The 14759-nt window shown below is 38.2% G+C and overlaps 1 protein-coding gene across 5 annotated transcripts in view; it reads left to right on the top strand.

Moving 5' to 3' along the window:
- The window catches only part of NFYC (nuclear transcription factor Y subunit gamma), a 62537-nt gene that overhangs the window by 18486 nt on the left and 29292 nt on the right, over positions 1 to 14759 (top strand). The window contains exon 1 of one of the 5 annotated variants that reach the window (XM_080920578.1): positions 8830 to 8873. The exons of 3 other annotated variants lie outside the window; for them this stretch is intronic. In XM_080920578.1, the coding sequence (XP_080776704.1) occupies positions 8861 to 8873 (13 nt within the window). In that variant the 5' untranslated portion in view covers positions 8830 to 8860. Of the gene's footprint in view, positions 1 to 8829; positions 8874 to 14464; positions 14525 to 14759 lie in introns of those variants that run through there. One more of the 5 variants, XM_080920582.1, reaches the window with a different exon arrangement.

Here is a 14759-nt window from a genome sequence, read left to right as displayed (position 1 = left end):
ATAGTTTGTGCCCTTGTGTTTCTTTGTTCAAAGGAAGGAAAATGGTATAAATAACCACATAAACTGCAGTGCTGATTTACTGTTGCCGTTGCCATTACTGACAGTACTGTGATTTTGCTCCCATTTCCATGGTGTTAATTACATAGAAAACTAAATGGAAGACGTATGACTGAAATATTTGGATAAAACTAGGTTTTCCTTTCTCTACCTATATACTATATAATCTCACCTCTGAGGATGTCCTGATGCTTTATACATTCTTTCTCAATAGTTCATTAGTTCTATGTAAATTTTTGTGTGAACACTTAAAATGCACGAGTAAAATTTTATTCCAGATCTAACAATCTGGCAGGGAGACTTACAATGTACACCACAGATTAGGAACTGATGGGAAAAGTGCAAGGGAAGGACGTAAAATTCAAAGGATGTGTTATGGGTTGGAATGTAGCTCAGTTGGTAGAGTATCACCTAGCATTCATAAAACTTACCCCAAGTGGTAGCATGACTCTGCAATCCTAGCATGGTAGGAGGAGATGTGTAGATAGTAGAGAATCAGAAGTTCAAGGTCAGTTTCAGCTATTTTGAACAGTCAAAGCAAGCCTAAGCTTAAAAAAAAAATTAAGAGCGGAGACCTCAGTTTAGGAAAGCAGACAATTAAACTGGTTCTATCAAATTTCAGGAGGCAGGAACAAGACTGAGGCATTAAGAACAAGGTCATGATTCACAGTGCAACTTTTGCAATGAGGAGAGCATAAATAGGTCACTCTGCTCAGAGTATAAAGAAATGAAAAAATGACAGACAGGAGTAGTAACAAACATCTAGGGAAGTTGGGATCACGTGTTGAAAAGGTCTTGACATTGAGATTGATTTCTTTTGACATTAGTGACTGTTAAAAGATGTAGGGTAGTAGATTGGCATAGCTTTATCAGAAATGTGCTTTCATTAAATTTGTATATCCTGTGTAAAACAAAGATGGTGTTAGAAATTTTGTGATTTTTATTTTAACTTGATCTTTTCTTGAGCATAAACTTTGTAGATGACAATGTCACTTGTCACAGTGTCAAATGGTTGAGAACATGTCGGCTAGAGGCTTGTGAGGAAGGTTAGAGTGATTGGTAATATAAGTGGCTTAGAATTATGTTTGGCTCACAGTGATGGCTAAATTGGTATTAGTTATTGTCATGTGATCATCACGCATGGGATTTATGGCAACATGAAGAAAGGTCAGGTGAGGACACTGTTAAACACTGTCATTACTTAGCAGTTCATGGAACCCAAGGGACAGTCTGAGTGACTAGCACATAGGAACTTAAAAGGAATGGAGCAGATTTGAAGAAAAGATAAATTTGAATTTGGACATGGGGGAAATTTTAGTTTTGTTTAGCTTAGCTTTCTGATTGGAAATATCCAGTGGGTAGGTTGTACATTTAGGACTGGACATTGGGGAAGTAATCAGAATTGGTAGTATATTTGGATATTCTCAATGTTTTCTCCCTCCCTCTTTTGTAACAATGCTGGGGATTAACTATCTGTGGCCTTGTGCCTAGTAGGCAAGTGTACCACCATTAAGCTATGTCCCTAGCCAATAATTATTGGAAATTAACTTAGTAATTATAGCTAATCTGATTAACAGATAAAAGAATTGGGAGAGAATGGCTAGAAATTACCAAGCTTCATATCAGAGATAGAAGCATACAAAAGTGTTGGGACTCCTGGGATATGATGGCACATGCCTTTAATCTTACTGCCCAGGAGCCAGAGACAGGAGAATCTCTGAATTCTAGTTAGACCAACCTGGTCTAAATAGAGAATTTGAGGCAAGCCATGGCTACATAGTGAGACCTTGTCTCAAATAAACAAAACACCCATGCTCAAGATTGCCTATAACTAGGCATCCATAGCAAGGTAGACATGTTATTTAGCCCTCATCTGCCTCAGTGTTTTAAATACCATGTGTGCATGGTACATGAGGGCATTCTTTTAAGCTCAAAGGTATGCAAGAAGCTAGTACTAACTTTTTCTTTGTGTATTTTTTTTAAAGAATTAATTATTTTATGTATGTGAGTACACTGTAGCTCTTCAGACACACCAGACCAGGGCATTGGATCCTATTACAGATGGTTGTGAGCCACCATGTGGTTTCTGGGAATTGAACTCAGGAACTCTCTGTGCTCTTAACCACTGAGTCATCTCTCCAGCCCCTTCTTTGTGTCTTGACCTGTAAGAGAAACACAGCTCTAAAACTTGGAGGTCTTCACTTTTCCTAAATATATATGTACAGAAATGTACATCTCCATCCAGTGCAAAGATTAGATTGCTGGGTTGCATTGGATTTAGTGTTATTGATACTAATTTTGACAAGTCTAAAGTGTGAAGCCAATAAAAAGTGCTTGTGTAGGAATTTGGCAGTGCTTGTTTAGCAAATAACTTACATCCCAAAAGAGTCTCAACCTACGTGTTGAGAACTACTGATCTATAGGATCTAGCTGAATTTTCACTATACACTACCTGTATTTATTTCTAGGTTAAATATGTTGTAATTATCTTCAATCAAAAAGAAAGACAGTAAGGAACTTGCCATTAGAAAATTAATGGTAAATTTCCAGCTGTCTTACTTGGTTATTTTTATCCTGAACTCTTGTGAATTATTTTCCTGGTAATTAACTGGCCAGATGCCTATGCAGCTACTCTCAATGATAGCTAAACTTGTAACAGTGTGTAGTGTTTATATGAATCAGTGATTTAATATTATTACTTAGTATTTACTAATATAGCTAGGACAGAAAATGATCTCCATTTGGAGGATGAAGCAGGGGGCAGAACCTGAGGAAATGAGCTCAGTGCTCTCTGCACTGCACTTCCTTTCTTGTATAGAAAAACAGTGTTTTTATGGGGCCCAGTAGTCCGTTTCCCCTTTCTTGTTAGAACTTTCCTACTGGAAGACAGAGGCTTGTTTTGTCTTTTTTGTTGTTGTTGTTGTTTTGTTTTTAAGTGGGGGCAGCTTATGCTCATATGCTACTACTTTGGGAGTTGAGGCAGGGAGATTACCAAAAATTCAAGACCATCTTTCTTTTATAGAGTGAGGACCCACCCACACACAACTTCATAACCCCAAGTCTAAAAAAGGCAACAGGGTGGAGGCAAAAGCTAGTGGTTGGTTGCACATGCCTTTAATCCCTAATCTCAGCACTGGAGATCTCTGAATTTAGGGCTTTCCAGGGCTACACAGAGAAATCCTGCCTTGAAGAAACAAAACAACAAAATCCAGCCAAAGGGACACAAGAAGTTTCCTTAAGAAATACAGTCTTGTATTATGTAAACAATCACTTAAGGAACAAATGCATAGTAAAATTGAATTACTTTGAAAACTTTTATTGAAAAAGGTAGCTTTAGCCTTATAGGTAGATACTTTGGGCAGGAATACAAATTTGGGGAATTGCCTTCTGTGACTCCTAAATTCACTGCAGTCATACAAATAGATGCTTTCCAGTCATACAGAGATAGTTAGTTAGACCACAGGTCTGTGGTAATTTTCAGCCACACAGGGGCACAATTTGTAGTGTGTATTGGGTTCTTCACGTAAACCACAGAGATCTTTTTTAGATGAGAAATGACCATAAACAGTCTGCTTTCCATATCCTAACTGTCTGTCTATAATTCTTGCTTTACCCTTAGTAAAGTAACTAGAACAAAGGGAATCTGTGCAGTTAGTTTTATTTACCAATTAGAGAAAAAGATTTATTTTTAGTTTTCTGTATGTGTGTGCATGTGCTCATAGTGGCCAGGAGAGGGCAAAAATCTCTTGGAGCTGGAGTTCGGGTTGTGAGCCTCCTGATGGGGATCCTGAGACCTAAGCTCTGGCTCCTCTGCCAAAGCAGCAAACCCTCAAAACACTGAGATATCTTTCTTTTGTTGTTGTTTTGAGACAGGGTCTTACTGTGTAGCTTTGCTTACCTATACTTCTCCACTTAAACAGGGCTGACCTTGAACTCACAAATACACCTATCTCCTGAGGGTTAGAATTAAAGCCCAGCTTGAATAACCAATCTTAACAAGAGAACTTGAAAGAAGTACAGGACTAGCCAGGCAGAAGGATGGCTTCAGGTTTGAGGCCAGCCTAGGAGCCTGTGTGTGGTGGGCATTTGCCTGTAATCCCACTGCTGGAAAGGTGGAGACAAGTGAATTGTAGCCTGTCTGTGAGTCACAGACTCTAGGTCAGTGGGAAGTGCTGTCTCAGAAGATAAGGTTCTGGAGAGCTGCTTTAGCAATTAAGAGCACTAAGGATATTTTAAGAGGAAGGAAAAATATTCTTTGAGACTAATTAGTAAACATATTACATTTCTTTACAGCTGAAAAGGAAAGATAAGTTTTTTTTTATTTATGGTATACCCCAAATCCTTAAACAGTAGTTATAGTTCATGAAACAGCCCCCAGAATTCTTGCCTTGTGTGTCCAGGAGTTTAAGTAAAGATGGACGAGGTAGATATATATATATATATATTTTTTTTTTTTTTTTACTTTTTTCTTTTCTTTTCTTTTCTTTTATTAACATTAAAAAAACAAACACAAAACTTTTTTGGTGATTTGCTCTGTCTGCACATGTGTCCATGCAGTGCCTGAGGAGGCCAGATGAGGGTGCCTGGATCTTCTTGAACTGATATTAAAAACAGTTGTGAGTTGCTGCATAGGTACTGGGAATTGAATGTAGATCCTAGAAGAGCAGTCACTGTTATTAAGCACAGAGCCATCCTCTTCCTCCACTCCCTCCCACCACCCCCAGACAAAGCTCACTATGTGGCTTTGGGTGACCTGAAACTCATTGTGTAGACCAGGCTGATCTCAAACTCAGAAATCTGCCTGCCTTTGGCTCCTAAGTGCTAGACTTATGGGTGCTCCCAATCAGAGGTTACTTTAGAGTTCAAAACAGAATTTTTCTTATGGTGATAGGGCTAAGTGGAGTCTGAGAGTGTGGTAGCTGCCCTAGATTCCACATTCTGATTACTTCTACAAGATGAAATAGCCTTATACTTCGAGATTATACAAGTCTAAAGTGTCAAAAGAGATGCATTCTAAAGAGTTACATGTTCCTGGATTAATTTAGAGGGAAAACCTGCATCTCTACTGAACATTGACATTCCCAGTTTTAAAATTGTGAAATATTCTTAGTCACCCCTAGCTTTAATTGTTTGCTTTTTGGAATTAGAATATTTTGTTCTAAGTTGAGTAGTTTAAAAGGCTCTGAACTATTTGATATTTATAAAAAAGATGAGAGGTCTCTTTTATTTAATTTATATCTCCATGTACATGAAACAGGACTTTTTTTTAAAGACAAAAAAGTAAAGCAAGTAAACAGGAGGTCTGATTCCTGACAGTTAGTTGTTGGAATGGAGACGTGGGACCATTCTGAGATTGTTGAGGCCAGGAATGGGTGTCTGTTGCTGAGCGAACAATAGTGGCTCTAAGAAGTTAAGTAATTTGCCCAAGATCATAAACATACAGGAATTGTCATTTAGGACCCCCCCCAGGTTCAACATATTTTAACTGGTACTTTACTGCCCCCCACTGTTCACAGATGAATACTCATAGTTGCTGAGGTATCCAGAAATTTGGGAAGGGAAAGGATAACGAAAAAGTGACAGCCAAGGAGAGCAGGGGTAGAGAGTTGTTTGTGTGTGTGGTTTCAGCACTCAGTAGGCTGAGGTGGCGGGATTACTTGAGATGATGAGTTGGATACTTCCCCAGCCAGTGTAGTGAGAACCTATGGAGAAAGAGAAGAAGACAGAGAAATGAAAGTTACAGGGATGCTGGGAGCAGATGGATTTTTGGTCTAAGGATGTAAGTCAATAATCCCATGCCAAGACTGTCTTTAAACATACACCCGAAAACATGGGGGGGGGGGAGGGAAGAGTGGGGAGAAAGGGCAGGGAGAGACTTAACAAGCTATATACTAAAGAACAGGGAACAGAGCCTTGTTCTAACTCTCCTATTCACTGTTTTGGGAACTTAAGTAACTTAATGTGCCCAGTTGTGTAAAATTGGATGATACTGATAAGTTTATCACTGAACTAAGTGAAGACGTATGTACTAAAGGTAATGTTTGTGGCAAATGATTTGTAAATTCCAAATCTCCAAAGTTCTCATCTTTGAATTACTATTCAGAATCACACTTCTTAATTCTGGATACAGAAGTCTTGCCAGAAATTCAGCAAAGTTTATTTGTAAATCTCAGATGGCTCAGGAAGCAAAATGACACAGCCTAGCTGCACAGGCCTCGTTCATTCTCCTAATGTCAGGATTTCCTTCAGTGTCAGGGCCTAAAAAACTAGTTGCTCTACAGTTTTTTGCAAGAATGCATTTACTCTCTTTAGGATAGAGAGGCAAAGACAGTACATTTATTACTTCTATGGGTCAGAGGAAAGGGGCCCAGCCTACTTCTAATGAAGGCTTATCAGGTTAGGAGTCATGGAAGCCACAGAAGAGCTGTGTGTTCCAGAAAGCTTCATCTTGTGTTCTTCAACAGAAAGTAGAGGATGAATAGAGCATCTGACATTGCTCTAATTAGTACTTTTTTTCTTTAAGGGGTCATATATTTTAGGTTTGCAGGCCTATGGTTTCAATTGAAAGCCCTAGGCAACTCAAGCAAATGAGAATTACATCTTCAAGGAAACCTTATTTACAAAACCACACCACATGGCATATTTGTTTGGGGGCAGTAGTTGTTGGGCTCATGCTTCAGCATTCTTCACTTAATATCTGGTTGTTTTACATTATCCTACAAACTACTCATGGTGGTGCTTTATTACTGTCATACATTTGGGTATGATTGAAGTTTGAGCACTCACGCAGGGGTGAGGAAAGTTGGGGAATAAAAAATATGAATACTATTATCTATTCCATACCATGTCACTTCCATTGTATGTGCTAGTTGCTGTACCTTTTTCTGTTCCTGTTATAACCTAGCTAACTGATCTGGCCCTTGTTTCATCTTGTAATAGATAGCAAACAGAAACATGGTTTTGAAGGAGAAAAAGTGGCTCTGTTGCTAGTTTAAAAATGTGTCCTCGTGGACAGATCTTTAAGGAGAATGTGTTTAGCCAAATCCAACCTTAGATACAGACAAACCCTGAGCTGACCTTAACAGTAGTTGGTTGGGTCAAGTAAAGCTCCATTTTTGTAGTAGTGTCTACGTGGTAGACCAGCATACTAACAAGTCTGTGTCTTTCTCAGCTTAGATTTTCAAATTATATTATGCATGTGAGCATTTGCCTGCATGTATGTGTGTATCTGCATGATGGATCCCCTAGAACTGAAGTTACACATAGTGTGAACCACCATGTATATGTTGGAGGTTGAACCCAGGTCCTCTGCTAGAACAACATATGCTCTTAATCTCTGAGCCATTTCTCCAGCCCCCACAACTGGTCTCTTAATTTCTAGAAGTGTTATTTTTTTTTCTTCTTCTGAAGTTGTTAGTTTGTGATTGGTTTTATGATGGAAACGGAAGGCTTGAAATTATTTTTAGCTAAGGTGATTGATAATAGCATATCCTAAGGTCCATCTTTATAAATGTGAGAAGCAAATTATTGGTAAAATTGTTTAGAAATTCTGAGTTTTCAATCTCATTTTTTCTTTGGTAATTTAGATGGTTATCTAATGTAGTATGCACAAAGTAGCTTCAGTCCCACTTCTTTTTTTCCTCATCCACTTATTCAGTAATATTCTTCTTCTCTTCATTGCTCAGATACTGCTTTAAACATAACACTTGAAGGATTTTGGTTGGTTTACATAAAGAAATTGGTCATTGACTACTTAAGCAAAGCTGGCACTAAAAGTGCTTTTAACAGTGACAGAGAAAGACATGGTCAGAAAAAGTGAAAAGGTGTGAAGGGCTCAGAGGAAGAGCACTTGCCTAGTATGCACAGGCTTGGGTTCCAGCCCTAGTATTTGAGGTGAGGGTTAAGTCCAGATGTAATCTTAGCACTTAGGAAACTGATGCAGGTGAGTGTTGAGGCAAGCAGTGAACTCTGTAGTTGCTTAGAGGCCAGCCTACAGTAACATAACATCCAAAGCTCCACATTGCTGTAAGAACAGTGACCAAAAGGAGTGGGAATAGGGGCTTTCTTTCTTTTTGTTTTTTAAACTTGGCTAATTAATCCATTTGTGTGTATGTGTGTGCCAGAGGATAACTTGTGGACATTGGTACATCCAGGGGATCAAACTCAGGTTGTTAGGCTTGGTGTCACATTACTTTATTCACTGTGCTGTCTTGTCTACCCAAGATAGATTCTTTGAATTGTGAAAAATATTTCTTGGATTTTGTTAAGTTGGAGGCATTGGAATGGTTGGCGATAATAGCCCAGAAGACCCATGCAGGCTGGATTGGAGACATTAATAGGGAATGTTATGGGACTGTAGAAATGGTTCAGTGCTTAAGAGAACTTGTTACTCTTAGGGAGGACTTGATGGGAGTTCTGTTGTAGCACTTGTGTGGGAGATCACAGCAGTATGCAACCCCAGTGCCAGAGAAACTCTGGCCTTTGAGAGGACAGTACACTTAAAGCATATAGATGTATGTATGTGTGTTATTACCAACACATGTAATTGCTTTTCACAGTAAAAGCCTAAGATTTGTTTACGCTAATAGGGAGAGCATTAGTTTTTTAGTTTTTTGTTTTTAAAAAAAAACAAACAGGTTTGGTCAGCCTTTTAGCAGTAAACAACATTGGTCAAGAAATGGCCTTTTTTGGGGGGTTGTTTGTTTGTTCTTGTTTTAAAATAGGTTTTCACTATGTGGTCCAGCCTACATTCAAGATCTCTGAAACTCTTAATCGTTTGGCCTCTGCCTTGAACGTGGAGCGTATGTTTTCCTATAGTGAGTTTGTTTTCCTTTAATAGTTTTGTTGTGACATTAGGGATGGGGTCTTTTGTTTGCTTGTTTATTGAGACATGGCCTTGTGTAGTCCAGGCTGCCATTCACTATGTAGCTGAAGTTAAACTCTTGCCTATACCCTTCTGAGCAATATGGAGAATGAAGTACATGGCAAGAAATAGTTAAAAACCTAAAGGTACAATTTTAGAAGAAGCTATATCAAATATTGCAATAAGCTATATGAATTTGTTTGGTTTAATTTTATTTTACAATTTGTTTTGTTGTTGTGATTTCTGTTTCTTACTTTTTGTTTTTTGAGACAAAGTTTCTCTACGGAGCTCTGGCTCTCCTGGAACACTATGTATACTAGGTTGGCCTCAGACACAGGCCCACCTCTGTCTCTCATGCTGGGATTAAAGGTGCATACTATTTTTATTATGACCAGCTAAAACTTACTTAACATTTATTATGTTTGTGTATGTGTGGGGGTACTCATATACCATGGCACATATGTGGAGGTCAAGGAGTTGATTTTGTTGTTAGGTTCCAGTGATCTGAAGATTGCTAGGCACACAGCGAGTTCCACAGTTAAGTCTCTTTGTATCTTTGTTTACTGGAATTCATTATGGCCTCTAATATGGAGTGATCCTCCTACTGACATTGTCTTGAGTGCTGGATTATAGGTGTGCAGCACAACACTTTTTTCATATTTTAATTTTTGAGACGGGGTCTTATTCTATAGCCAGGTAGCCTGGCTTTATTTCTCATATTATGAGGCTGGTTTTGGTATACCCTATACCATATCTAATGAGGATTTGATGAAAATGCCTCCTGTTAAAATAAAGAACATGACAAATGACAAGAGAACCATCCCCCTTGTGCTCCCTGATGTGCTCTACTACTATACTGCCTACTACTGTACTGAGCTATATCTTGGGCTTCCAAGAAAGTCATCAAGGTGGCACATTCTGCTTTAGAGATTTTTTTCAAACCGCATACTTAGTTCCTTTTTCATAAAGAATGACAAAGTAGCAGGTGTTATTTGCGAATAAATACCTATTCTTAATGATCCAATTGAATCATTATTTCCTGCTTTGGTGCTTGTTTTTTGTTGCATTTTTAGATTGAATATAAGAGTACTGTGAACCTAAACCGAATATTAGGGAACTCTTCTACAATTCACCTACACTTTTCATACCCTCAACAGAGCCTTGAACTCTTTCTGTAGCCCAGGCAAAACTTGAACTTGTGATCCTACTGCTGCAGGCCTCCCTCTTGCTGACATTGCAGGTCTGTACCACTAAGCCTGTATGTGGTTTCTTATTTTATTGGTAATGTTTAAGCCGGTCAGGTGTTTGCCCCTCTTCCTTACCAGAGTCTGTTTTAAGTTCCTTTTGAAAAGAGGCTCTAATTTAAAACAATTTATGGTTGTTAAGGACATGCATCCTGTGCTCTCTGCATCCTCAGCTGCTTTACAACTACCAAGGCAAGATTCTTGGATGTGTGTGGTTCTTTCTATTATTCCTTTTACATGAGATTCACCTCAGGTAGTTTTTGTTTGTTAGAGTTGCAGCAGTAGCGGGGGTGGTGGGGGTGGTGGGGGTGGTGGTGGTGGTTGTAAGCCACATGGATTTTTATTGTCCCAAGAGTTTGAAGAGCCTGGCTGCCCTAAACTCAACAGAGATTTGTCTGCCTCTACCCCCCAACTGCTGGAATTAAAGGTGTGTGCTACACTATTCTGGAAGGGAAACACCTTTACTTGATGACTTCTCTTACCAGCCTGAGAAAACTCTTAATTCTGAGATATCTCTATGTAACCACTTCTCTTGGTTATTCAGGCAATCCTTGTCTCTTCAGGTCAAGATGTTCAGGTTTCCCTTTTTCCTAGAGAGGCCATACTGCTCAGTGACTCTTGCCCATCACAGTAGTTACCTTTACACTGTTCTAGTTGCTATGAAGGAACCAGAGAGAACTCACACATAGAACAGACTCAAGGAGGTACTTCTAGGTTGAGAATATTTAGAGAAGTCTGAGTTGAGCATCATGGAAACAATATTTTCATGATGGACTTTTAGTCTTTCCTCTTTAACTTTGGAAAGAAAATCATTTATAAAATCAGTTAATTTAAAGTCAGACAAATTAATAGATACTGGGAGTTGAAAATACTTTCAGAAACGACTATTGAGTACTTCAGCTCATTAAACAAGAAGTCTTATTCAAGTACTTAAAAAGTAATTAATGGACATGAATAATAAATTGAATATCAATAATGAATTAAATCTGAGAAATTCTATATTGCATTTTTCATAAGAGTAATGTAAGTTAATGTGCTTGGTCTAAAGGCAGTTTTATCTTTGTCTGTGTTATATAAATAGCTTTATCCAGTGGTAGGCAGTGACTTAACATAGAATGAAAAGAATCCTAAAGCTCCAATTTCCCCTGGCTTCCCACATGGTCTCATTATGTGGCCCAGGTAGACCTAACTTTCCTGTTTTTTTGCATCTACCTTCTAAATGCTGTTATTAGGAATAATTTTTCTAACTTAAATGTGTGTTTCATCACCCAGATGAAACCTGCATGTTTTCCATGGGGTGTAGAGGTTATAAATGAGTTAATTTTGTAGCAAGATCAGTTCAGTTACCATTTATGTGTTAATTACTAAAGTAATTCAGGTTATTTTTTCCCACATCCTTTTGAGTATTTAGCCAGCAGAATTAGTTTGTAGTTAGGCTGTCTGTGTTACTTTAATACTAAGTTATACTTCAGTGAGTAAATACAGAAAACAAAAGTTTTTTTTTTTTTTAATGAACTATACTGCTTGAGATATAGTGTACATTTTAAAGCTAGTTGATGTACCCTTATAATATATTGTGTGTTTGGAAGGAAACAGTTAAAGCTTACCAAACTTTAAATCTCACAGGTGTTTGTGCTCCAATGAAATGTATTCACCAACAGCAGGTAAAGGGAATGTAGTACTGGTAACAGTGGGGATTTTCCCTTAACTGGTAACAGTCTGCACAGCAGTGTGTATGATCACACCTGTCCATGGGTCCCTGCAATGAAAGTTAGATTGTTTCTGGGTTTTTTTGTTTGTTTAAGGTATGTCCTCACTCAGTAGCCAGGACTGCCCACTGATCATCTGACTCCAGATAATTCTTCTCTAGCCCCTAAGTGCTAAGATTATGTATGAGCTACCATACTTCATTTTAAATATGATATATTTGTGTGTGATGGTAAGGAACTCAAGAGTTATGTGAGTGCTAGGCAAGTGCTTCTTCATCACCACTACCATTTTTTTATAGCCTAGGCTAATTTTAAACTAAGTCCTCTAGCTCAGCTTCCTGAAGGCTACAATTACAGGTGTGTACTACCACATCTGGCTAGAAAAAAATGTTTTTAAAATTTTGCCTATTTAACAAAAGGTTGATTATCACTCTCTTGTCACGAATATTTCATAGGAAATTATTAATAGAGTTAAATTAAAATTCTTTCCATGGAGCTGGAGCTGTAGATCAGTAGAATGTTTACCTGGTAAACACCAAACCTGAGTTTGGTCCCCAATATCACATTAACTAGATGAGGTGACATATGCTTATAATGTCAGCACCCTAGAAGTAGAGGCAAGGGGATCAGAAATTCAAAGTCATCCTTAGATATGTAGAGGTCTAGGTCTAGCCAAGACCATGTGCAATGAATGGCTGTCTAAAAACATTTTTTCCCCTAATGATTTCTGTGTTCTGGGTACATTTGAAGTACAATATAGGCCCTGTAGTAATAGGTGAAGTGCCGTGGAACTGTGTTTTATGGGATCTCTGTAGGTAAGATTTAGGATTTGAGATTTTTATCTAGTCATTTCCATTTGTGATTCAACACTTCCCTTTTTAACTCCTTCCAAAAACTCTTAAGATCACGTTGCTTTCCAGATACTTAGAGTTCCTGTTGATGTATAGAGCTGTTTATAGCCCTCCAGCATCAGAAGTTGGCTCCAACCATTTTTCCCATTATGTCATCATTCACTAATGCCATTACACCAGAGTGAAATCTGCTTTGAAATCTTAACTCTCATGCCTCCCTGCACATACTCATTCTTTAAAAGGGAAAAGGAAAACAGGTGGTAGTGGGTTGGGGGATCAGATAGGTCATGTAGTCCTAAACAAACATTTAACAGTGACTTGAGCATCCTCACAGTTTAAACCTACACTTACCAGCCATTCTACTCTGCTAGTGGAGAATGTACAGCTGTACATACACGAAGCCTGGGAAATTACGTATTTGAAGCCTGGTATGGTATCTCATGACTTTAATCCTAGTATGCTTTTAATCCTAGCAGATCTGAGGCCAACCTGGTGTACATAGTGAATTTCAGAACAGCCAGAGCTACAAAGTGAGACCCTCCGTGGGAGGTAGAAAGAAAGCACATACAGTACGTGTTTGCTCGTGTGGTACCTGGCTCTGGTACTTTTTCTTTTAACCCTGCAGAATTAGTTCTAAATAGCTTACAAAGCACTTTCCCAGTGGCCTATCATTGATTGGGATATTAGACATCTCCAAGTAATTCCCTAGAATAGGAATTCTTTAGATAATCAAAAGTTTCTTGTCCTTAAGTTAAATGCTTTATTTCTGTAAGTCTTTTAAGGCACTACAATATTATTTACATTTCTGTCTACTGGGGGAATCTTTTCATTTCCCTTACTACATTACAAAATAGTTGGGAAAATGTAGGTTCTGATCCTTCTCTCTGTGTCATGATTTTAATCCACTGCTTCTTTCACCTGTCTTTTTTCTTCAACCCCCAACAGTTATTTTGTGTGTATGTGTGCATAGCACACATGTGGAAGTCAAAGGACAACTTGAGGAAACAGTTCCATTGAGCCATCTTATCCTCCCTCCTTTTTTTTCTTTAAACAAACAGAATAAAACAACAATAAACAAGTTTCATGTAGTACAGGCTGGCAAACTATTTAGCTAAAACTAGGCTTGAACTCCTCATCCTCCTGCTTCCACCTTAGACATGGAAGGATTGTGGCTTCAGTTATCTTTAAAGCTTCTAATTGTTGGTGTCCTATGTTTGCTATTGTTCCAAAGCAAAGTTGGGGTTATAAAACCATTAGGAAGTGCTCAGTTTCAATTCAGAGACTTCATACTACCCACTTCATTACTAGTTGTACCTTCAGCACTTTTAATGTTCTTATTTAAGATAGACTTATTGGCTATTGGAAGGAGTAATAACATCAGAAACTCAGAGTATTTAAATAGTCTCAGTGTCTAACAGATAAATAAAAATTAACAGCTGTGATTTAATGTTATTTTCCAAAACTCTTCAGCTTTCTGTTCTCTATCATCAATCCCCTATGTATGCTATAGGCTGTGGCATGGAGTATGAGCAGCTATGGATAACTTAGAAAGCTTTGAAGTGAATGATACTGAAAATTATGGATTAGACTCCACCACAGAATACCTTCCCATTCTGTAGGGACATTCCCATGGGGAGGTAACTTCTGATTCACATTAGTTGGCTTTTCTCAAAACTTGATTTACTCCTCTTTCACTGCCTCCTCTGTATAACCCTGACTGTCCTGGAACTCACTTCATAGAACAGGCTGGCCTCAAACTCACAAGATCCACCTACCTCTGCCTCTCTGCTGGAATTAAAGGTGTGCACAACCACTACTTCACTCAAAAACTTGCTTTTTAAAATTAGAACTTTTAAATCGTCTGTGATGTAATCTAGGAAAATTTTGCTTCAAATGTCTTTTGTGAGGATGTAATAAACCTGTGCCAGAAAGTCTACCAGTACAACATAGACCTTAACACTGAGACAATTAAACCAGTGAAAGCATCTATAGAAAGATTAATAACTAACCTGGACATAAAGTATGACTATTATTT

This window comes from Micromys minutus (genome assembly GCF_963924665.1).
Source record: "Micromys minutus genome assembly, chromosome: 9".
NCBI classification, from domain to species: Eukaryota; Metazoa; Chordata; class Mammalia; order Rodentia; family Muridae; genus Micromys; species Micromys minutus.
This window is presented reverse-complemented; position numbering and strand designations above follow the sequence as displayed.